Raw genomic sequence first — 25929 nt, forward strand, 5'->3', positions numbered from 1 at the left:
AGAGTCGGACATGACTGAAGCAACTTAGCAGCAGCAGCAAGACCCTCTTCTATATAAAGTCCCATTGGCAGAATGGGCAAAAATAAATACTGTAAATAATAGAAGGTCATCAATTTGATATTTTGGAACAACTCTCTCGGTAAAATTTAGCTCACTGAAGTCACAGGTATTTTCAATAACACCCAGCTCATGTTTTACCACTACAATTTAAATTATGCTAAAGAATAATACATAATTGTTACTTTAACAATAGTTTTATACAGAGATCATAATCTGCAAAGAAAATAATCCAGTATATTCCATGTGTGAAGAAACATGTAGAGGTAGCAGATGAATGCGTTAACTGGGATATATTCTTAAATATATTCTGAAGAATGAGGACCCCAAAGGAAAACATTCTTGCTAGAACAATCAGTTTAAGGACAGGCTTAGTCATACAACTGAAATACCAGAGCACTAAAATTTAGATACACTTGGAAAAAAGCCAGAGACGTCTGCTCACCAACAAACATAAGTTTTAATTAAGCAAACTATTTAAACAAATGTCATTTTAGCTCCAACATAAAATAAGGCTATAGTCATTTTTTCTAGAGAGAAAGCTATATGAAAAAAAATCCTAACCAAGTATTTTAAGGAAACAATGTTTACACACTTGGATATAACAGTAACCTAAGCCCACGGTGTTTACTTTTCTCAGTCAAATCAACTTTGAAAAATCGACCTTGCCAGAAGCTTCCCCTGGGTACTGGGTATACACTAGTTTAGAGGCGGATAAATCCTAACTTCCTGAGTCACGAGGATTAATTAGCAAATAGCTGAAACTATAAGGTGGGGGAAAGTCAACAGTCTAACAGCCGCGGGAGCTGGCGGTAGTCGGTGCACCGAGGCGCTCCGGGCGGGGTGGGCGCCCGGCCAGGTCACGCTGCCCGCATCCCTGCTGACGCGGCGGGACCAGCGCGGCTGGCTGCTCCCGACCCGACCGTGAGATCGGGGACGAAGATGTGAGACGTGAGAACCCAAGCGCAGGTACACAGAGTCCACAGGCCCCTTTCTGCGAGGGGAGTGTGTGCAAGAAGACGGAAAAGGAGGGAGAAGAGGCCTTGGGCCCCAAGAGCAACCACGGATGGGGAGGGGCGTGTGGGGAGAGGACTCATTTAAGGAGATGAGCGAGCCTTAGACTCAGAGTCTGGAGCCAAGCGTCCCCGCCGGGCTCCAAGGCAAGCCAGCCCATGTCTCCTCCATGGATTCTGACCCCCAGCCCCGGCTCTTTCTAAACCAGATGAACTAAGAGGGAAGCGCTTGCGGTCGAGAGGAGACGCGGACGAGACAGGCAGTGCCCGGGCATCCCAGACCTGCTCCTCTGTCTGATCGGCAGCACACACACCAGCCTCCCCTGCGGCCACTCGCTGCGGGCTGCCCACCGGCCAGGCGCCGCCGCCTGCTCACCCAGGCGATCGCATCAAGCCCCCCACCAACCCACCACTCCCACCGCCCAGGGAGGAGGGCCAGAGCAGCATCAGTCAGTCACACAGGGTCGTCTGCCTTACGCGTCACAGGCTGACAGCTTTGCAGGAGACCAATCTCTTTTCAAAGACAAAATACTTATCAAATGAAACGGAAAATCCCCTGAAGAAGATCTGTCCTGGGTCTAAGCTCTCAATCACCTCACTGCCTGAAGCAGCAGAACTACCAGGAACAGTCTTCTTGGAGCCACAACTGGGGTAAAATAATTGCATAAAATTACATTAAAGTAAACACATAAAATAACAACACAGAGCAAAAGTTTTAAGAATTCTTTCAAAAGATGGGGAGCACCCCGTGGTCTGAGTCAGCCCCCCAGGCCGCTGAGCGCGCAGTCCCAGCACACAGCTCCCGGGGCCGGGGCGCCCCGCGAAACTCCCCACTTCTTCTCTCTCTCCTCCTCTGTCCCCCACTTTCCTCTCCCTGCCCCCAGGTTTAAGGAGAGCCACTGTCAGACAGAGAAAGTGCACACACAGAATGACTCAAACGCCTTCGAAATGATTTTATTCCCACTTTTTTCTCTTCTTACCCATCAATTACTCCTTCATTCTGTTGACTCTTGGTCACCCTTTCCCTTCACATTTTTAGCATGATTAATTTTATGAAAAACTCTTCAAATCACATACTTTCCATCCACTAAAAAGGAACGCGGTGAGGCAAGAAAGGTAGGAGACTCACTTCCCTTCCGTCCCTTTTTCTCCTGAATATGTTCAGCATTTCAAGGGAAGAGCACAAGAAAATCAACACAGAAGAAATATTTCTAATATTGACATTTTAACCTAAAATCCACACACTTATTTTCCATTTCCTGTGAACTGGGCTGTGACCCAATGATCTCTGATAGCAGAAGTGTCTTACACTCCTCTGTCATCCCTTGGGTAAAACACACAAGAGACGACACCAAGGCTGGCCTTTCTCTGGCCAACTTGCGACACAAACTTGAACAGCCTGCTGCCCCACATCTGGGGATATGCAATCACCTTTCCCAGCTGAAGGTAATGCTCTAACTTCCAAACAGAAAAGAATAAAATATTATAAAATTATGTTCTCACACATTTGAGTTTTGTGTCAGAAATCTTAATGTGCAATTTTTTAATAAGAGTAAATTTTAAACTCTGACCTACATCAAGAAACAAATACGCTACTTTGATTATAACCCTAACCAGTTGGACTGGCATCTATCAAACGGCTATTGTGTGTAAAATTATTATTTTCCTAATTCTTACTGGGTTACAGCAAAAGCTTTATATCTTTGAGATGTGTTATTTTATTTAAAAAAAAGACATCACTTACTCCACATAAATCGAGATGGGCACCCTTGCCATCTGACTCTGAAGGCTATGTGCGCATAACCACTAAATGAAACCACCTTTGGAGGGTTGTTGGAGGGTTAAGTGATTTAAGGACACATGTGCGTTATCCACGCAAGGGACCAGGATGCACCCTAGGAGTGGACGATGCAGCCTTGTCCTCAAACAGCTCAACTAGCGTTTTGAATTTTTAGCAAAGGCACTTTCCTTAAACTCATTCATCCAGTTTACAAGATGCTCATCAGATGAGTGGTCCAAGCCCAACACATCCAGCAGACAGTGGGTCCCCACTAGCATCCGTCGCAGGCCAGCACGGCGTTCCCACGGGGTCATCCTTGTGAGTTTCTATCCTCGACTGTCAGCACTATGGGGCTTATACTCCAGGGACACGGGCCAACCCTCTGTATCCCTCCCCCACCACCCCGGCCAATGGCCACAGTCACACAGACTGCCAGGCCAGACAAGCACGTGGAGAGATGCTCCACACCACTGGTTATCAGAGAAATGCAAATCAAAACCACCACAAGGTACCACCTCACGCCAGTCAGAATGGACACCACTGAAACGCCTACAAGTAACAAACACTGAAGAGGCTGGGGAGAAAAGGGAGCCCTCCTGCAGTGCTGGTGGGAATGTAACCTGGTGCAGACACTAGGAAGAACAGCGGGGAGGTTCTTCAAAAAACTAAAAATAGAGCTACCACATAATCCTACAATCCCACTCCTGGGCATCGATATGGACAAAACTGTAATCCAAAAAGATACACGCACATCTATATTCTTAGCAGGACTATTCACAATAGACAAGACATAGAAATAATCTAAATGCCCAGCAACAGAAAAAAAGATAAAGATGCGGTACACACACACAATGAAATACTACCCAACCATCCGAGAGCGAGAGATGCCATCGGCAGCACTGTGGATGGATCTGGAAATTATCACACTAAGTGAAGTAAGCCAGAAAGAAAAAGACAAATATCACATGATACCACGTAGAAGCAATCTAAAATATGACACACCCGAGAGAGGTGGGATCAGGGGGCTGGGAAGGAGGCTTAAGAGGGCGATATATACTTGTAGATACACACACACGTGTATACTTGTGGCTGATTCACACTGCTGTATGGCCGAAACCAACACAACATTGAAAGCAACTAGCCTCCAATTAAAATTCTTTAAACTAAACAATAAATAAACTACGACACAAATGAACTTATCTATGAAACAGAAACAGATTCACAGTCACAGAGAACAGACTGTGGTTGCCAAGGGAAGAGGGAACGGGAGAGATGGAGCGGGCGTGTGGGGTTGGCAGATGCAAACAGTTACACACAGGATGGATAGACAGGGTCCCACTGCACGGCACAGGGAACCGTGACCAGTGTCCTCTGATAAACCAGAAAGGAAAAGAATCTGAAGAAAATGTGTATTGTTGTTTAGTTGCAAAGTCATGTCTGATTCTTTTGTGACTCCGTGGAGTGTCAGGCACCTCTGTCTATGGGACTCTCCAGACAAGAACATTGGAGTGAGTGGGTTGCCATTCCCTTCTCCAGGGGATCTTCCCAACCCAGGGATCGAACCCAGGTTCTGCACTGCAGGTGGATTCTTTACCACTGAGCCACCAGAAAAGAACATGTACATGTCTGTATAACTCAGTCACTTTGCTATACAGCAGAAATTAACACACGGTAAATCAGTTATACTTCAATAAGAAATTTTTTCAAAACAGACTGGCCGACCAGCAGCCACCAAAGTGGCATCTTTTCATCCAGAACCTCACTTCCCCTGGACTCATCTCAGAAATGGAAAAGTCTCGTCAGAGTCTTCAGCTCCGACATCCCACAGCCCAGCCCGCACAGCAGCCCGGCTCTACTCCAGCCTGCGCGGGGTCCGCTCCCACGGGAGGCGCAGGACACACAGGAGGACACAGAAGCCAGGAGGAGGGCAGGCAGACTGCTGGCGTGATGCTCTCCATAGAAGTCACAGCACACTTCCCCAGGAGAGCCTCAAACAGCAGACCTCTGACCAACACATCAGAGGATGAGGGACAGAAATCCCAGCAATAACAGAAACACCCACAAACTGACCCTCAGATGGGGGGAGTGGATGACATGGCTCACCTGAAGGGCGTGTCAGATTTGGGAAAAGATTCTGTCCACCGGTGATGAGAGAGAGGACTAAAACTCACGTAATCTGACATATCCCCTGAAATACGCATCACTTTTACAGACGGTTAATAGATGTGATTATAGTATGGGCACCATCTCCCTAGGCTACATGATGGTTTAAGTAGGATCTCCAGGACAGCCTAAGAATATAACCACTTTTACCATAATGTTTCTATGTGAGAAAACTCTCTCCAAGTCCCAAACAACAGACTTAAAATACTACCTCCCTCTAACTTCAGGATTGGCCATAAAAAGCAAAAAAAGGGGACTAAGTTAACTGTGAAATCCCATGGGGTCCTTCCGTTCAGTTCAGTTCAGACGCTCAGTCATGTCTGACTCTTTGTGACCCCATGAACTGCAGCACGCCAGGCCTCCCTGTCCATCACCATCTCCTGGAGTTCACCTAAACTCATGTCCATCGAGTCCATGATGACATTTATAGAATTACTGGATTGGTGGGACCCAATAATGCCAAGAAATTGTATGCACGCGTGGTGCACATGTGTATTTCTGGGGAGAGCCTACAACAGATTCTCAAAGTGACCCATGGAACACAAACAAATATTAATTAAGAAACATAACTATTAACTGTTTCACAGAAAAATGCAGAATAAGCATCAACTTCTGGTTCACATTAAGTACAAGAAAACTGAGTCTAGACTTCTGTCTATAACCCATCTTTATCACTGCAGATGGTGTTTGCAGCCAGGAAATTAACAGACGCTTACTCCTTGGAAGAAAAGTTATGACCAACCTAGATAGCATATTCCAAAGCAGAGACATTACTTTGCTGACTAAGGTCTGTCTAGTCAAGGCTATGGTTTTTCCTGTGGTCATGTATGGATGTGAGAGTTGGACTGTGAAGAAGGCTGAGTGCCGAAGAATTGATGCTTTTGAACTATGGTGTTGGAGAAGACTCTTGAGAGTCCCTTGGACTGCAAGGAGATCCAACCAGTCCATTCTGAAGGAGATCAACCCTGGGATTTCTTTGGAAGGAATGATGCTAAAGCTGAAACTCCAGTACTTTGGCCACCTCATGAGAAGAGTTGACTCATTGGAAAAGACTCTGATGCTGGGAGGGATTGGGGGCAGGAGGAGAAGGGGACGACAGAGGATGAGATGGCTGGATGGCATCCCTGACTCGATGGACGTGAGTCTGAGTGAACTCCGGGAGTTGGTGATGAACAGGGAGGCCTGGCGTGCTGCGATTCATGGGGTCGCAGAGTCGGACACGACTGAGTGACTGAACTGAACTGAACTCTCCACCATCCACATAAACCTGACACCAGAACTTGCCTGCAATCTTGAAAGGAAAAAAAAGTTATTAAAAATTGCAGTTTCTAATGCCCTAACATGTAACCTGCGGAGATTTTTGAGAGTCTAATAATAAGAGGTTGGACTGAGGTCACAGACCGCACCACCATCACTGGGCACTCGTCTCCAACCCCCATCAGGACCCGCAGGCCACACACCAAGTAACAGCAGATGCCTGAAATGAACGTGAAATACTCTAGCACTGAAACTCTGCAGCTGACACTGAAAGGTTTCTCTTCAGAGCCATACACTAGAGTACTGCACAATAAATTAAAGTCTGCAAAACCATCCCAAGATGCAAAAGAAATGCACACGGACCTTCATGAGATGCTGGTTTATCCATTTTGTGAATGTTTTCTTCTGAACTTTGTCCCGTTCATCTGCAAGGGGGAGAAAAGATACAAAAGAAGGTTGGTAAAAACCCAGGAAGAGGAGACCTTCATTATCATTACGCAAATAAAGAAAAGTAAGATGTTCAAAAGGTACTCTTTAGTGCACTTGAATTTTCTTGCTAAGTTTTGGCATCCTGAGGTTTGAGAGACCGCTTCCTAATGCGGCATCTGCCAGCACTGACCTCTGCTGCATCACCCCTCCCCCAACAGCCACCACCACCAGGAAGCCCTCTCACCCCTCCGTCACCACCAGCTTCGGGCAAGCCCTTGCACGAACTTCCCAAAGCACTTGGTCACAGATTACATCCCACTTGGTCTTCAAGACCACAAAAGGCAGGGTCATTTCCATCTCACAGAAGAGGAAACCAAGACCTCCAGCAGTTAGAAGATTTGTCGAGGATTATTTCGCAAACACATAAAGTTGAAAGGCATGACTGAATTCATGTCCTCTGGCCTGAATTACAAACCAAGCGGCTTCTCTGTTAGATTCCCTGTGTTGAACCACCTGGTAACAACGGAACACCTCACTAGATCCTTGGCATGGAGGGTGATGCTGTCCTGGTTTCTAGACATGGTTCAGAGAACAACGAGGGAGGTCTTATGATTTAGGAGGGAAAGCATTAGAATACTCTGGCTCATCAAGTTATCATTTCAAAGAGAACCCTGGTCTCCAAGGCCTAGAGAGGAGGCTGGTAGCCACATCGGCTCCCTGTCCCGCCCCAAGGCAGGAATCCTCGCCATGCTGTTCCCTCCTCCTCTCTCTGCATCTGGGGATGGCTCTTCCTCTCCCCGCTGCGGTCCTCTTTCCTTTCCTCTCACTGGTCCACCTCTCCATCCCTTCCTTGGGGGCAAACAGGCCTCACTCTCTCCATCTCTTTCCCTCCTCATTCTTCATCCCTGAATAGGCCTCACTCTCTTCACCTCTTTCCCTCCTCATTCCTCATCCCTGAGTCCCCATAAACTACTTTAACAGAAGCAAAGTGTCTCTGAAAACGCTTGCCTAAAAACAGGGCAACCATAGGACCCTACAATCCCACTCCTGGGCACAGATCCAAGAAAACCATAATTCCAAAAGACGCATGCACCACAATCTTCAGAGCAGCACCAGTTACAACAGCCAAGACGTGAAAACAATCTAAATGTCCACTAACAGATGAGTGGATAAAGATGCAAATACATACAATGGAACACCGCTGCTGCTGCTAAGTCGCTTCAGTCGCGCCCGACTCTGTGTGACCCCAGAGATGGCAGCCCACCAGGCTCTCCCACCCCTGGGATTCTCTAGGCAAGAGTACTGAAGTGGGTTGCCATTGCCATCTCCAACACAACACTGAAAATCAACTATAATCCTACAAAATTTTTTAAAAAAGAAAATGGTTGTCCTACGTATGAAACGTATTTATATGCTTTACACTAATTTAAACATAAACAAAAAATCTTGTATATGTCAACTGGGAAAAATATCTTAGTTACTATTAACACAAAAAACACAATTAAAAAAGAAAAAGATGAGTATCATAAAGTATAACTGGGCAAAAAAGGCAAACAATGAAGATGATTAACATTTATGAAATGAATTTAACAAATTAATTTTTTAAATGAAAAATGCCCACAGGTACTCAACCTCACTAGCAAATAATAATAATAAAATAACAATATATATGGTTATATATATATAAATGTATATAACATAAAAATACATAAAATAATAAAGTCATAAAAACAAGCTTTTTTACCTATCAAGTTACCAAGATTTTATGAAAAAATAAATTCATATTGACCAAGGAACAGTGGCGCTTCCCCAGTGGCTCAGCAGTAAAGACTCTGCCTACAGTGCAGGAAACGCGGAAGACACGGGTTCAGTCCCTGGGTTGAGAAGATCCCCTGGAGAAGGAAATGGCAACCGACTCCAGTATTCTTATCTGGGAAATCCCATGGACAGAGCCGCCTGGGGGGCTACAGTCTATAGGGTCTTAAAGAGTCGGACACAACTGAGCAACTAAGCACGCACATATATGCGTATATGTATATATGTGTATCGGAGAAGGCAATGGCACCCACTCCAGTACTCTTGCCTGGGAAATCCCATGGGTGGAGGAGCCTGGTGGGCTACAGTCCATGGGGTCGCTGAGTCGGAGACGACTGAGCGACTTCACTTTCACTTTGCACTTTCATGCACTGGAGAAGGAAATGGCAACTCACTCCAGTGTTCTTGCCTGGAGAATCCCAGGGACAGGGGAGCCTGGTAGGCTGCCATCTGTGGGGTCGCACAGAGTCGGACACGACTGAAGTGACTTAGCAGCAGCATATATGTGTACATATTTTTGATCAGTTGCTCAGTCAAGTCTGACTCGTTGCAATCCCATGAACTGCAGCATGTCAAGCTCCTCTGTCCCCCAATACCTCCCAGAATTTGTTCAAATTCATGTTCACTGAGTCAGTGATGCTATTAACCATCTCTTCCTCTGTCGCCCCCTACAATATACACACATACACACACACAGTGGGTGTGTATATACACATATACACATTGCTGTTGGAAATGTACTTTGGTTTAAATCCTCTAGAACTTCACTGTCAATACTCTAGTCACGAGTCACATATATGGCTATTAAATTTTGAGTTTAATTAAAACAAAATGAACAATTCAGTTCTTTGATTACCCAGTTACAACTCAAGTGTGCACTGGCTAACACTAAACAATACAGATAAAGAACATTCCCACCAGCACAAACATTTCTGCTGGAGAGTGCTGCTCTGGGACAATTTGCCAATAAATATAAAAAGCCTTAAAAATATAGACGATGTATCCCAGCAAGCCCACTTCTAAAATTTATCCTACAACTAGAATGATGGTTGTGCACAAAATGTATCTATGACAATATAATTCAGTGTAACTATTTCAAGACAAAAGTTTTGAAGAAAAATAACTTGTTCAATGATACGGAAATGAATAAATAAGTTTTAGTAAAGCAATCCAAAGGTTTGTTCAGATCCACGTCTTTGCAAGCTACCTAGTGATGGCATGTTACTTAGAGCTCTCTTACCCTTTAATGCCATCAAGAACAGAAGGGGGCAGCTCTCTTACCCTTTAATGCCATCATGAACGGAAGGGGGCAGACCACGTAGTCTCTCTCATGTTTCACAAGCCTTTGTTCCCCAAAGTATCCCCTGGAAACCCTTCCCACTTCCCATCAACGTCAGGGGGAACCAGAAAGACATCTGAACAGAGACTATCGCTGGGTACTGTCAATAACACATTCCCTTCCAGTGAGCAAACCTCTAGTCTAACTTTTGGGGCTGCGCACGAGGGATCCCATTTCTGCCAACCAGAGACTGAAGCAGACTCACTCAGCCTCCTGCGGGGAGCGTGGCGTCCCAACCAGCAGATCACCAGGGAATCCCCTAGTCTCATCCTTAACTTCACACTGGGTGTTAAAGACTAGAAAAGCTGACCAAGGAGACAGAAGGTTGCTGAATCTGAATATAAATGCTTAGAATTTACGCTAAAATTATTAAACTTGCCTTGGGACTTCCTGGGCAATCCAGAGAGTAGTTAAGACTCCAAGCTTCCACAGGGGCGAGGGCTGGGTCCCTGGTTGGGGAACCAGGACCCCACATGCCATGTGGTCCACACACGAAAAAACAACCTGGCCTGATCCCCAACATAAGAACCACAAGCATCGTGCATATAACTACTCTGCCAAGACCAATTGCATCAATAATTGTTAACCAATATAACCATCCACAAAATATTTATGAATTCCCCTGCGAGTCCCCTGGGGCACGACTCAGACCTTAGTCATCTTTATCTACCCCACAGTAGAGGTCATGAAGCTTTTGTGCACTCAACAAACATACACCCGCAATGTGAATGAATTATGTTTCTCAAAGGACAATCCTCCTCAGGATAACAAGGTATAATCCCCTATATTCTTAGATATGGTGGTGTATATCACTATTATTATTACATCTCCTGAAGCAATAGTGATGTTATAAATATCTTTCAGCCTTGCTATTTCTAAAGCAATCAAAAAGAACCTAAGCAGCTTCCCAGGTGGCGCTAATGGTAAAGAACCTGCCTGCCAATGCAGGAGACATAAAAGATGCCGGTTCGTTCCCTGGGTGGAAAATCCCCTGGAGGAGGGCATGGCAACCCACTCCAGTATTCTCGCCTGGAGAATCCCATGGACTGAGGAGCCTGGTGGGCTACAGTCCACAGGGTCACAAAGAGTCAGACGGGACTGAAGCAACTTAGCACTTAGCAACTAATCAGCAGGTAAGGCAAGAAGAAAGGAGTCACAGCACGCCAGGCCTCCCTATGCATCCCCAACTCCCGGAGTTCACTCCAACTCATGTCCACTGAGTCGGTGATGCCATCCAACCACCTCATCCTCTGTTGTCCCCTTCTCCTCCCACCTTCACTCTTTCCTAGCATCAGGGTCTTTTCGATAAATCAGTTCTTTACATCAGGTGGCCAAAGTACTGGAGACCATATGACCCAGCAAATCCCACACCTGGACATACAGCTAGAGAAAAACGTAATTTGAAAAGAACCCCAGTGTTCATGGCAGCACTGTTTACAACAGCCAAGACATGGAAGCGTCCACTGACAGATGAATAAATAAAGAAGAGGTGGTTTGTGCGGTGTGTGTGTGTGTGCGTGCGTGCGTGTCTGTGTGTATGCACATATACAAGTGTGAATGATTTTCAACGCTTGATTTAGATATTTTGAGTATGTCTGCTGACAACTAAGTGCTATGAGAACCATGGAAACCAAATGAACTTTCTGGTCAACTCAACACATTCACAACGCTGTATTAGCTGGTCAGGTAAGCAGCACAGTGATTCAGTTTTTAAACTATACTTCAATAAAAAGTAAATTAGAAGAAACACTGATCTCATAATTTTAGATTAAAAGAGGTCTAGTAAGAACCCACGGAGAAGGCAATGGCAACCCACTCCAGTACTCTTGGGTGGAAAATCCCATGGATGGAGGAGCCTGGTGGGCTGTAGTCCATGGGGTCACGAAGAGTTGGACACGACTGAGCAACTTCACTTTCACTTTTCACTTTCATGCATCGGAAAGGAAATGGCAACCCACTCCAGTGTTCTTGCCTGGAGAATCCCAGGGATGGAGGAACCTGGTGAGCTGCTGTCTATGGGGTCGCACAGAGTCAGACATGACTGAAGCGACTTAGCAGCAGCAGCAGCAGTTAGAACCCAAGTGTTGTGATGCCTCCAGAACTTCTCCCACTCCCCCGAGATCGCACCGCCTGGGGAGTGCTGAGCAGCCCCCAGCACAGGGAAGCCGTGGGTGTGGACTTCGGACAAGTGCAAACGAGGGCGCCTGCTCACCAAAGTCTAGGGCTCCTGTCACACCTCAGCAATGTTTCTCTCACCTCCAGCAAGGAAAACAGAGTGCAGGCTGGGGAGCCCTACCAGGCAGCCCCCATATTAACCACAGCTACGGATCCAGGGCCTAATGCTGAGCGTCAGGGCAGAAACCTGCAGCGGACCATTCATTCCAGAGCCTTATATCTGGACTCCCCTGGCAGCCCAGGGGTTAAGAACCTGACTGCCTGTGCAGGGGGCATGGTTCCATCCCTGATCCAGGAGGCTTCCACACTGTGGGGTGGGGGGTGGGGGAGCAACTAAGCCCGTGCGCCACCGCCGCTGAACCTGCGCTCCACAGCCCATGTGCCGCCACCGCAGCGCAGGTGCCCAGAGCCTGCGCACCACCACCGCTGAACCTGTGCTCCAGAGCCCGTGCGCCACCACCGCTGAACTGGTGCTCCAGAGCCCGTGCGCCACCACCGCAGCCCAGGTGCCCAGAGCCCGTGTGCCACCACCGCCGAACCTGCACTCCGGAGCCCCTGCGCCACCACCACTGAACCTGCGCCCCAGAGCCCGTGCGCCACCACCGCTGAACCTGCGCCCCAGAGCCCCTGCGCCACCACCGCTGAACCTGCGCTCCAGAGCCCCTGCGCCACCACCACTGAACCTGCGCCCCAGAGCCCCTGCGCCACCGCCGCTGAACCTGCGCCCCAGAGCCCCTGCGCCACCGCCGCTGAACCTGCGCCCCAGAGCCCCTGCGCCACCACCGCTGAACCTGCGCTCCAGAGCCCCTGCGCCACCGCCGCTGAACCTGCGCCCCAGAGCCCCTGCGCCACCGCCGCTGAACCTGCGCCCCAGAGCCCCTGCGCCACCGCCGCTGAACCTGTGCTCCGGAGCCCGTGCGCCACCACCTCAGCCCAGGTGCCCAGAGCCCGTGCGCCACCACTGCTGAACCTGCGCTTCAGAGCCCGTGCGCCACCACCGCTGAACCTGCGCCCCGGAGACCATGCGCCACCACCGCTGAACCTGCGCTCCGGAGCCCGTGCGCCACCACCGCTGAACCTGCGCCCCGGAGCCCGTGCGCCACCACCGCAGCCCAGGTGCCGAGAGCCCGTGCGCCACCACCGCTGAACCTGCGCCCCGGAGCCCATGCGCCACCACCAGAGAAGCCACCGTATTGAGAAGCCCGCCCGCCAGAATGATGAGGGCCCCCGCTTGCCACAACCAGAGCAATCCCATGCACAGCAATGAAGACCCAGTGCGGTCAAAAATGACGTTTTTTAAAGAAACCACATTTTAAAAATCCTTATAATTCAAGAATAGACAGCTTCCATATAAAGCTACAAAAAAAATAAGATGAAAGCATTCCTATAACAATCTACCAAAATTCTATCAATTTATTGAATCATCACATAATATGAGGCCTTCCCTCATAGCTCAGTCAGTAAAGAATCTGTCTTAAATGCAGGAGACCAACTTTGATCCCTAAGTCAAGAAGATCCCCTGGAGAAGGGAATGGCTACCCACTCCAGTATTCTTGCCTGGGAAATCCCGTGGACAGAGGAGCCTGGAGGGCTACTGTCCATAGGGCCGCAGGAGTCAGACATGACTTAGAGACTAAACCACCATGATAATATGAACTCTAACAAATTTACCCTGTCCCATTAAATCTAACACATGATGTGTATCATACAAACTCCTTTTAGTACATAATGATTAATAAAACACATTTATTTTTTAAAAAAGAACATATATATGTATACATGTAACTGAATCACTCTGTTATAGAGCAGAAATTAACATATTATACATCAATTACACTTCAAAAAAATAATTTTAAAAATAAAAAATATGTGTCTTGGGTCATGGAAAGCCATATGCATTGACATGTTAATTGCATACTTTACAATGAAAAATTAGAAGCAATCTAATTGTATGATATTTAATGATTATTAAATTCTGATATTGCCTTCTAAATATATATATATTTATTTTCTCAAATTAATAAAAATCAGTCCTATATTTTAAGGAACATGAAGAACAGAACACAAGTTCTTAAAAACTACTCACATATTGGTTAATTTCTTAGCCACGTGACAGATCAAGAAAGCTGATTACATCAAATGATCAAATAATGAGACTTATTCACATAACACAACCATATAAAGGCTTTTTTGATCACTGACGTTTTGTTGTGGTTGAGAGTAGCTCAAAAACACTACTGAAAATATAAGGTGGATGTTAGACATTTAGCAGGTCAATACTGAGGTAGTAGCTGGGGATTATGGTCCACAGCTCAAGTAGCAGGTAAGGCACGAAGACTAACCTGAACTAAATAACACATGATTCATAGATTCTGATACTGTTTTCTAACAATAATACCCTAACCTTTTAAGCCATGGTAATGGGCTTCCCTGGTGGCTCAGAGGATAAAGCGTCTGCCTGCAATGCAAGAGACCCAAGTTCAATCCCTGGGTTGGGAAGATCCCCTGGAGAAGGAAATGGCAACCCACTCCAGTATTCTTGCCTGGAGAGTCCCATGGACAGAGAAGCCTGAGTGGGCTACAGTCCACGGGGTCTCAAAGAGTCGGACACAACTGAGTGACTTCACTTCAACCCTAGATGAGCCCTCTTCAAGTACACCAAAGGAGGGTCTTTTACCCTCAAAGGCTCCCAGGATGCTACGGTAATGAGGAAGGAGTTAACGTGGACTCAGGGCCTCTACTTTCTTTTAGAAAGCAACTCACAACCCGGGAATAACTGAAGTCTGGGCAGACAGTGATCTACCACTTTCCACGCACATTATTTCAAGAGGGAGTATTCAAGATGACACCATCTAATTTTCCAATTATAAGTTTCGTAATGGCTCTTTCTTTCACTTCAGCGACGGAGGTCTAATGCTGAGGTTTATATTTAGGGCAACGTTGCTAAGGCAACACAAAGCAAAAGGCTCTCTTGAGTTATTAACTGATTCTGCTTGTTTTACAAACTATTTTCTGAATGGAGCTTTAAAACATTCCTCTATTGGAAAAGTACTTCATTTAGAGAGTACGTCTTAAATGAAAACATACATTTATGATCACCTCGTAAAGTACAACGTGGCTGAACATTCCACAATGACAAAGAAGGCAAACAATAGCAGAGTTTGAAAAAACGAAAAGTAGAAAGAGAGTACCGATTATTACAACTTACACTGTCTGGTCTTTGGTAAAATCCAGTCAAAGCTAAACCACTTTGTATCACCCGTAAAATAACTATAGGATTATCTCAATGCGCGCCCTAGGTCCAACAACAAGGGGGAAGTCCTGTCCAGGGAGCCGCAGGAGTGGTCATGGAAGCCCGCCCAGACTCTGAGAGGAGCCCCGCAGCCTAGGACAGCCCCGCCGTGGGACCCACCGGGCCCTGCATACCCCACCCCCCGGCCCTGCAGCGCGGAGGCCAGCGGACAGGTGGCTACTGACCCATGCAGCACATCAGCGCCACCAGCCTCGAGTTCCAGTCTCCACCGTCCCTCAGGACCTGGCCCATCCTTCCACGGGAAATCTGTCCGGCAGCTCCCTAAGCTTTCCGTACCAGCACTCATGTGTCAGAGTCCTGGCAAGTTTCTGGACAGGAGGGAAAACACTGACTAGACACTCCCACTCACAGTCAACTCCCTCTTTTAAACAAACACGACCAAAGCCCGCCTCCGCCACTATTTTGCCCGGGACGCAGACAACTCTTACGAAAAGGAAACTAAATCATCTCTTTCTCCTTTGACCCTTAGAGCTGTTCAAATGAAGTCCCTCGAAAAGAAAGCTGTGCTTGCCTAACTTTTTTTGCAACTGGGCAAACCAATCAGATGCTAGATTTCACTGCTGCACCAGCTCATCACATTCCCTCCTCTAACACCCCAGGCAGGATTCCCCCGGGATTAATAAATAAAGAAAAAAACAACCAGCTCAACTAGTTTAACTCAAATCTGACACGCACACCATGAAGGTGATTTACACAGGCAGCTGAGCTTTACAGGCTGGACACAAGTCCTTCAGGGGAAATGCCACCATCAGCTATTTCTTTCTGCACCTTCACACATTTCCACGGCAATCTCACCATGATTCTTGGAGCTGGATGGTACATCCACATTTTAATGATGTCACAAACAAGGTTGGGGAGATTAAGAAACTAGCCTGAGATTTCAGAGCCTAAATGGGACCTGAAATCGGATGCCAAAACCCACTTCTTTTCTGCGTCATCAAATGACAGAAGCCCCAATCTAATAATGCAGGAAAAACAAGGAGTCTCCAATTTAAAAGGACGTCACTTTCAAGCATGAAGAAAAATGTCAAGAAATGAGGACCTTTGCTCTAAAGAAACACCAGACCAAGTGTCCTCAGCACAACTGTGTTTGTCTGAGACATTAGGCAAACAGACCTGCTTGAATAGAAACTGCAAACAGTAATTCCAAACAGCAAACATTTGGCAACAGGGAACCTGCCTCTTTGACCAAGCCAAGGGGAAAGACAAAGCCAGGTGAACAGTGGCTGTGAATGCGCTTTGAAACGTTCAAGTATGATTGCTGAGTCTACTCTAAATAGATTGTGACAAAATTATATCATCTGCTACAAAAGTTTAAAGTATCCGTCCCTTTCTCTTCCATTCCAATTGTCTGTTTTAGAGCCCCAAACACCACTACGAAAAAGCCTCAGTTTACCTACTTTCATGAAAGAGTGTGATGATGCTAGCAAACACTCAGGGAGTGCCTGCCATGTGCCAGGTACTATTTTTACCTACAGACATGTAACACAGATAGACTGCCAGGCATGCGAACAAAATCCGTCATGGGGTCATGCCACCCACTCACAGCAGGATCTGAAGCACTTAGAGCTTAAACATTTGCCCAGGATCACACAGCCACCAAGGGCAGAGGGTGGGGAGAAGATGCAATTTGCAAAAGCGTATTGCAATATTATCATTCCATACTCAGAAAACAAAATGCCAGCTTTTAAAAAATAAACTAACAAAAAGGAAAAGGTGAGGCTTGGCCAGATCTTCAGTGGTGGGGATACACAAAAGATGGAATTCACCTTCTGCAGTGATTCTAGAGGGTGTAGGAAGGATACTCAGGAGGGCTTCCCAGAGGGTCACATTGGAATTTAGGACAAGGATGAGATCTCGGCATTTACTAATAACGGGCAGGTGTGAATTTTGGAAGACTAGGAGCCACCTGGCAAAAGGCTCTATCCAAACAGAGAGAGAGAAGGGACAGGTAGATGGAAGGGGAGCAGAGGGAAAAGACAAGATGAAGTGTGGAGTCCATGTGAGGGAAGATGGGAGGCAGAGGAAAACGGGGTCTAGGGAACTTCCCTGCTCCTGCCAGGAAGCACCTCTGTGATACAAGACGGTGCAAGCAGTGGGGGGAAGCTGTAAGATTTGTTACAGAAGAAGGAAAACTAGCTGGAAGAAACAGCTGGGATTAGTGAGACGACCAGCTCCTGAGACTGACAGCTGTGACCAGGAAGCTCGGGTGGGCAGGGCGGGAGTCAGACCTGATGCCACAGCCCCTACAAGCCCCCAACCCCGCCGTGAGCTTCGCCCCCCATCACTCGGGCCCTGGGCCTCATCCCAGTAACAGCAGCCCCGCCAACCTGTCAGGACCTTCACCCACAGGGGTCACGACCAAAGACACTGCGACTGGGGATTGAAGCCACAATCCCATTTTGGTTGAAAACTCTCCCCCAATAACAGAAGCATCATGATGTCCCCATGAGCACAGCTGACATCCAATTTCCAGCTGGTCCATCGGTCTGTGTGCCCCGCCTCCGGGGGACCACAGATGGAGAGGAAGAAACTGGACATCTCGGAGCCCTAGCCACGCTTTCCCCCAACCCACTTTGTTAAAAGCAAGACTATTTTCAGGGCAATTCCACCAAAATCACACCATTGATCTATTCATCATTAGAAAGAATAAGATTGCAAACTATCCCAGGACTCCATGGATGAAAGTAGACCAGTATTATTTCCCAGTAACTCCTCAGCTTAGCCACAACCTCACAGCCCCACTGACTCCAAGCCCACAGCTGGTCCCCCACCGAGGAGCCTGCGATCCTCACTTCCAGTCACAGCACATCTCGTGCTCTGCGTGATGCACGCAGTTTAACACTCTGGGGGAAAGAGGTTCTCTTTTCTTCATTCTCAAGCTCAATTCTTTGCTTAAACAGAATTCTTCCTCGTCTGCAAGAAATGACAGCATGAAAACTCTGGGGCTCTCCTTACATCATCACTGCTTTTATCCACTTGAATTCCCAATGCTGATGATTTTTCTGAGTGTTTTTTATAACTATTATTTGTTAAGATCTGAATCGAAATGAAATTGGCATTATTTTCAATCCCAGGTCCTCTGTGGTCAGAGCATGATCTACAGTTTATTGCTAGATCTAAATATGGTTAAAAGCCACACTTCAAAAGGAGGCACACCTAAGTGACTGTCTTCATAGAGAAGCTCTTGACTCTTTCAGAAATCCTTAAACTGTCTCCCAAGGAAATGAAGACCGCTTAAAAAGGAGATGGTGCTGACAGTGTACCTCAGACACACAGCATAACAAAATCCTCAGATGTATCCTCCCTGACAGTATATGAGGAAGCTATACAATACCAGAAAGGAGAGTGAGAAAAAATTAAAACAAACCATTTAGAAGAAAGTATTAAAAAGTATGTTTTAAAATAGCTGGGTAGGAAGAGGGTTTCAAAACTAGTTACACTCCCCCAAAAATGAACAAGGAGCCCCTGGTGGCTCAGACGGTAAAGCGTCTGCCTCCAATGTGGGAGACCCGGGTTCAATTCCTGGGTCGGGAAGATCCCCTGGAGAAAGAAATGGCAATCCACTCCAGCACTCTTGCCTGGAAAATCCCATGGACAGAGGAGCCTGATAGGCTATAGTCCACGGGGTCGCAAAGAGTCGGACACGACTGAGCGACTTCACTTTCACTTTAAAAATGAACATATCAATGGCTGACGAATCTGATGAAGCCCTGATACAACAGATGCTATAAATGAAATTTTTAAAATGACCAAGAAAATATATGCTATATATATAATACACACCAAGAATATCCAAAGCAGATGAAAAACCCCATTAGTAATCAATAAGATAAAAAGACAGTCCCTCCCCGACTACAAATGATGTCAGCACACAATGCAAAGAAATGAAAAAGATTCAGGAAAGGCTCCCCCAGCCTTCCAATCAAGAAACGTACAGGAAGATACGTTTCATACCAGCATAAATATTTCATACCAGCATAAATTTTATCAGAATGGCAGTAACTAAAGCAGAGGCAGACAGCTCCATATGTGCAATGGCAAAAAAAAAAAAAAATTATGAGGGCAATTTGCCAGGATGCATTACAAATGAAAACAACTTTCTGCATGAACAATTCTACCTGTAGCAAATCTAAAGAAATATCTGTATATATACGATCAGCATACAGAGATGTCTACTGCAGCAAAGTACACGAAACCACTTAAGTGTCAGTCAGTAGGAAACTAGGTGAATGAATCATACCTCACCCACTTTCTAGGATACCAACAAGGGGAACGTGTACAACATGACATGAAAAGATGGCAAGATATACAGTTAAGTGGAAAAACTGCAAAATTATATATATAGAGAGAGGGGGAATATACACCAAATTGAAAAAGAGCCATTTCTTCAAAGGGGCTGAACTAGAAGGGGGGGGGGGGGTGCTGGTAAATTTCACATTTCACTTTGCTTCTTTCTAGAGGGAGTGTTTCTATCTTTTACAAGCAAGATGTGCTATGTAGGACTATTAACAACTGTGAAGAAAAAAGTGTTTCATGTTTTTTATTTATTTATGTATTGAATACTCTGCAGGAGACACAGGCTGGGTCCCTGGGTAGGAAGACCCCCTGGAGAAGGAAACAGCGCCCCACATCAGTCTCCTTGCCTGGAGAATCCCATGGACATGGATGGAGGAGCCTGGCTGGGTACAGCCCATGGGGTCTCCAAAGAGTCGGATAGGACTTAGTGAGTGAACAACTCTCTCTAGAGAAGACACAGAGAAAAGACAGACACGGGCACACGAATCCCACCGGGGTCTGAACATGGAGAGACACCTGCACTGCGGGCACCTGCTTTCAGGCTGCTGGTAACTGAGGCGGGGAGGGCAAGGGGGGGATGGGGATGGAAGATGGGGGAGGGGAGGGGTGGGGGAGGATGGGGAGGGGGAGGGCTGGAGGCTGGGGGAGAGGGGATGGAGGGAGGGGAGAGCTGAAGGCTGGGGGGAGAGGGGATGGAGGGAGGGGGATGGAAGACGGGGGGAGGCGTGGGGGAGGATGGGGAGCAGGGAGGGCTGGAGGCTGGGGGAGAAGGGCGGAGCAGCTGGCGACGCCTCCTCAGAGGGCGGCGCCCAGGCTGGGATACGCAGTGATCAGTCTTTAGAGACCCTGAAATGAGAACCCATAACAAATATTCAGCAATCACCCCCCCAAGTGTAATCGCCGTAGAATAAAACGCAGTCTGGTTCTGCCCAGGTTGTCGGGAATCCCCGAGGCGGGGCTGGGGGAATGTGCTCCGCAAGCTGAGGCAGGGCTAACCCGGAACAATAGCCGCAGGAAGGCCGCCTGCAGACGCCCTCCCGGGCCTCCCGCCCCGCCAGCCTCCGCCGCGTGCTCGCTGTCGGGGCGGCAGCTGCGGACCCGGCACAGGATCCCTAGGGTCGGCGGCTGGAAACCAAAGGGCAGTGATGGGTTCTGCTCGGACGACTTCGCTGGTATCTGTTCTCACGACTGGCCAAGAATCGGCCAAGGATATAAAACTGCCAGCATCTGCTTTTAATCCACCTTCTCCCCCTGAGCATCCTAAAAAGCACAGGGACACAAGAACACCAAGAGCCTCCCAGGCGCAGCTGCACTGCTGGAAGGTACGTGACCGCCGCTGTTCTGAGGCACCACGCAGGACAGAGTCTGCACAGGTCTCTATCTGTGTTACACTCGCCCAGGGTTGTGGAATTACAGGGTGACTCACGCGTACTTTCCCTCCTGTAAGAGCTGAGCTAGACCCAGAGAGAGTCAGCGGCAGGCTAAGAAGGTGGAGATCACCAAAAACAAGACCCCAAGCCACTGGGAAAACGTCAACCAAGGCTTGTTTCACAGAGAGACAGGGCTTTTATTTCAGGGTAGCTTACAGCTTGTGAGGGCACCTGTCTTAGTTACAGAATCAGGAAGCACGCCTGTTCACTTCAGGAGCCACAAGCCAGGTGACTCGACCCACCCCAGAAGGGCTCTGCCATGACCCACCCCACCCCATCACGACCACCATAACCACCACACTCACTACTGTTTCCCCCCTACCCCCCTACACTGTCCCTACCCCATCACCCCACCCCAGCAACCAACTACCATCCCCATCACCCCCACCCCATCACTATCCCCACCTCCATCACCCCACCACAGCCACCAGCTACCACCCCACCATCACCCCTACCCCACCCCCATCACTATCACCACCCCCATCACCCCATCACTATCACCACCCCCATCACTATCACCACCCCCATCACCCCATCACTGTCCCCACCCCCATCACCCCCACCATAACCACCACCAAACGCCCCCACAGGCCCTCCCAGGATCGCTGCAAGAGAGGCAGGCAGATGACTGAGCATCTGGGGAGCCAGGAGCGTGCCCCCGGGACTTACGTCTCTTGTGTGGAGAAGATCTTCAAATCCGCGTTAGCCAGGGCTGCATTCTCCCAACCAGAGCTCACTCAGAACACCCCAGATAACAAGGAGGGAAAACAGCTCTGACTGAAGTCAGAGGAGCAAAGAGCTTCTCCCCAGGTTATCCACCAGAGCATCACCTTGGGTTGACCACTTCCATGCCTCCACTTCCTACAGAACTCTTGCCTTGTCAACCAGCTTTTTTTCCTTGAAAACCAAAGGCAAGTTTCGAAAAAGTGGATCCTCAGAGTCGCTTCCCAGAGTGTCTAAAGACTCTACGCACCTCTATCATATGCTATTAGAAGAGTGGTTCCGGACGTTCCAATCTCATGACCCCTCCCCACCCGTCTTTATAAGAGAACAACATGCCTATCCTGGCCTCCACAAAGAAGAAAAACACGTCAGACGAAAGTCAAAGCACACTTATTAATGATACATTATGTAATGGAAGTCAGGGCTCAAAGAACACAGAGAACCTGAAGGATGACATGCCAGCAGTAGCAGATGCTCTCAAGGAAGTTTTGCTAACAGTTGGCTGTGTGGGAAAACGGGCACCCTGAGGTGGTGCTGATGGCATCTTTGGGAAGCTGGCGAAAGGGACACAGGAGCCTTTATAATGCTCACAATGCTATGTGTTCTGACTTAGTAAGTACAATGCCTGACATTAATATAGCACCTCTCGAGGTACGCCCTGCCCTAAGCATTCGCTATTTCACCCTGGAAATCTGCTATTCTCCACCCTCACAGTGGAGGAGACTGAGGCACCAGGACGTTACTGCGTCAAGTCAGAAGGGAATAGGGCGAGTCAGTAAAGGTAAGGGGCCTGCCTCTCTCCTGTCCCCCTTTCTCCCTGAATATGTACAACATCTCAAGTGAATATTGTGTAAGAATATTAACTTGAAAATTTACAAGGATATTCTTATACAATATTGTAGAAGAAAATCAATATAGAGGAAATATTTCTGTCTAACATAAGATTTTTAATCTAAACTTCATAGCGTATTTTCTCTTCCCTACTGACTGCATTAGTAGAGAGAATCTGGGATCAGCCACAGCAGATGGGCTCACCACCCATACTCTTGACCCCTGAGGCCATGCTGCCTCTGGAATACAGCGACAGAAAATCCAAAGCCCAGACCGAGATTTATACAAGGAAACAGTCATCTCAACATTAAATATACCTGAAACCAACACGACACTGTGAATCAACTCTACTTCAACAGAAAAATGAAAGGACTTCTCTGGCAGTCTGATGGTTACGACCCAGAGCTTGCCCTGCGGCACCCAGGTTCAATTCTTGGTCCCACAAGCCGTACAGTGAAGTTAAAAAATCAATTAATTTTTTAAAAAAGAACCCATTCTTCCTTCTATACATGCTCCCCTGTTTATTACGTGTGGCTCTAAAAATTTCTGGCCATAAAATTTTAAGATAATTATAACTTCTTTCCTTCATATTGTATAATAATAAAAGATTATCAATGCAAAAAAAACACTAAATATAATCCTTGCCTGGTACTTAAAATTTATGAAGCTCTTATTAATTATTACCTATTAACAGAAAAATTTGAAATAATTTCAATATCCAAGGACAGAAGAGTGAGCAACTCAGTTCCAGCATGGGAACAAAATGATCATGCTTTCGTTAGACAGTGCAGTTTCCAGGACATGAAAATGCCAGTTACAACAGCAGTATTTTCTTCCCATTTTTCCTCAAGAAATATATTTTTTACAGTTAGAAGGAAAAGTTGTATAGCAGGCATTCTTGTGGGAGTTTTGCTGAGAACCCCTCAATTTGTACAAAAATGTCATGCCTTCCATTTCTGACTGCTCCTGGTATCATCGTAAACACGGATGCCTGGGAGTGAAACACCAGACTCAGGCAAACATTTAAAGCTGGCCTTTAAGTGGGGAGTTCTTCCCAGGAGACAAGCTTCTGGCTCCCCCAGAGTACAGGGCACCGCCACGTGGCTCACTAGCCAAAACTCCACTGAGTGTTCAGCGTCTCTGCCTGGCTGATGAAAGGGAATCTGTAAACTCAGATTTCTTCCAGCAGTGAAGTACCTTCACAGCCCTAAGGTCGGAGATGTGACTCAGAGGCCTGCTCCAGCCCAAAGCTACTCCCAAAACAAGGGGGAGACGTTAGAGAAGTGATGCTAGTTTAAACTGCAGGCACCACCTGACATCTAGAGGCTAAAAAATTCAAAGCACACCACTAAAAGTATACAAACTCAGTCTTTACTTTTTTATAGGCAAATCTCTGTTAACTAAATTCATAAAGGCTTATCTGCATATTCTATGAAGCTTAGATTTCCAGGCACTTAAAGACCATGTTAAACATCCTCCTCAGCCCCCACTATTCCAAACACACTCTTTTTTTCTAATGGACCAGGTATTTCAGAAGGTAGTATTCCATGTATTCAACAGTATCTCGAGAACTCACCATAGAGGGACAAAATCTGCCACCCCAAAAGGCCTCTCTGGCCTATGGATTCTGTCCAGCTGAAAACAGTCAATGCCCAAAAGACTCAGGAAGAAACTTTGACCTTCCCCCTAGCTGACTGAAGAATTTAGATAGAAGGGCTGTTCCCAGAACAGAGCTATCTCTAGTTATCTGCAAGGAATACGGCTACGTGTGGTCAGGGAACAGGGCCTGGGGCAGAGTCCACGCTGTGTCCCACTTCCTCTGCCTGGCCCAGCAAATGTTTACTCACCAAACCTTTGTTTTTCCCTCTTCTTGTAAACTCCCGTTCTTGCCTTTAAAGTCCCAAGCCCCCACCACCATATCCTCTTTTGTCTTCAGCTGCAGATGGAATTTAAAGGACCCATGCATACATGTTATTAAACTTTTGTTTAATTTTCTCCTGTTAACCTGATTCCTATCAATTTAATTCTTGGACCAGGCAGAACCTAGAAAGGTAGAGAAATATTTCCTCCTCCCCAATATCACGAAGTGCCAGGCATGGATGCCTACAAAATGTCATGCCCCATACCTGCTTCCGTCCGGTGGGAAAAGAGACCAGAAGCCATAACCGGCAAAACTACATGACAATGCCATGAATTATGCAAAAGAACCATAGCCTTATTTTACTTTTTAAACAAAATAAAATACATACTGTGTTCAGTTAAGAGAGTTTCAAAAACTGTCTGCTAGGATGCCTGGCACCCAAAACAAGACAGAAAATATTTCCACCACTTCTGTGCCCCTTGCAGTCCACCCCACACCCCTCCCAAAGGCAATGTGATTTTGATCGTTATAGTTTCACAGGTTCTGAAATTTCATATAAAGAGAATCAAGTTGAGTGTAGCTTCTTTCACTCAGGCTAACATTTCTTTTTAATGATCGAGGCTCAATTTTTAAAAAGTACTTGTTTCTTTACTCGGCTGCCAGGTCTCAGCTGTCACACGGCACCCTCGCAGTGTCACGCGGGATCTTCACTGCGACACAGGGACTCTCCAGTCGCAGCGGGGGCAGAGCTGGTCTGCAGCAGTGGAAGCTCGGCTTCCAACAAGGACTGACCCACAGCCCCCGCTGCAGAGCAGACTCTTAACCACGGGACCACCCGGAAGTCCCCAGCCTCTCATTTCTGGGGTGGTTTCTTTTTTTGTTTTTTGGCTGTGCTGGGCCTTCACTGCCGCCCACGGCTTCTCTCCAGTTGGGCTGAAGGGAAGCTACTCCGCACTTGCAGAGCTGGGCCTTTCAGGGCGGCGGCTTCTACTGTGGAGCGCGGGCCCCAGGGCACCGCCAGCCTAACGTTTTTCAGATTCATCCGTGTCGCCGCCGTGTACTCGTGATCTGTTCCCAGGATGACGGAGCGGTGTTTCACCGTGTGGATGCCCCAGTTTGCTTATTCACTCACCTGCAGATGGATGCTGGCACTTTCCAACAGTGTCGCAGGGATCTGCACTACTGCAAACAAGGCTGAGTTTCATCTGTTTTGCTTCATCTCTTTGATTTACATTTGTCTGTGTTTTTAATATATGGGGCAAGGAGATACAGAGTACAACTGGCTCGCAAAGAAGAGAGATCGCAGAAAAGGCAAAATATGGAGAACCGAGGGTGCGATGTCAGGCGTGGATCAAGTAGAGATGTGTGTGGAAGAGACCCAGGCGACCGGGCCAGGAGGAGAGGCCTATAAAGACAGGCGACGTAAGGAGCCACAGCTCTCTGA

At 47.2% G+C, this 25929-nt stretch overlaps 1 protein-coding gene across 18 annotated transcripts in view; it reads right to left on the reverse strand.

Annotated features, from left to right (window-relative positions):
- Positions 1-25929, reverse strand: part of DST (dystonin) — a 530351-nt gene that overhangs the window by 297842 nt on the left and 206580 nt on the right. For 16 of the 18 annotated variants that reach the window (XM_018038670.1, XM_018038677.1, XM_018038675.1 and 13 more), the window contains one exon: positions 6634-6695. In XM_018038670.1, coding sequence (XP_017894159.1) covers positions 6634-6695 — 62 coding nt within the window. Of the gene's footprint in view, positions 1-6633; positions 6696-15505; positions 15637-21739; positions 22030-25929 lie in introns of those variants that run through there. The other 2 variants (XM_018038681.1, XM_018038679.1) reach the window with 2 other exon arrangements.

This window comes from Capra hircus, chromosome 23 (assembly GCF_001704415.2).
Source record: "Capra hircus breed San Clemente chromosome 23, ASM170441v1, whole genome shotgun sequence".
In the NCBI taxonomy this organism is placed as follows: Eukaryota; Metazoa; Chordata; class Mammalia; order Artiodactyla; family Bovidae; genus Capra; species Capra hircus.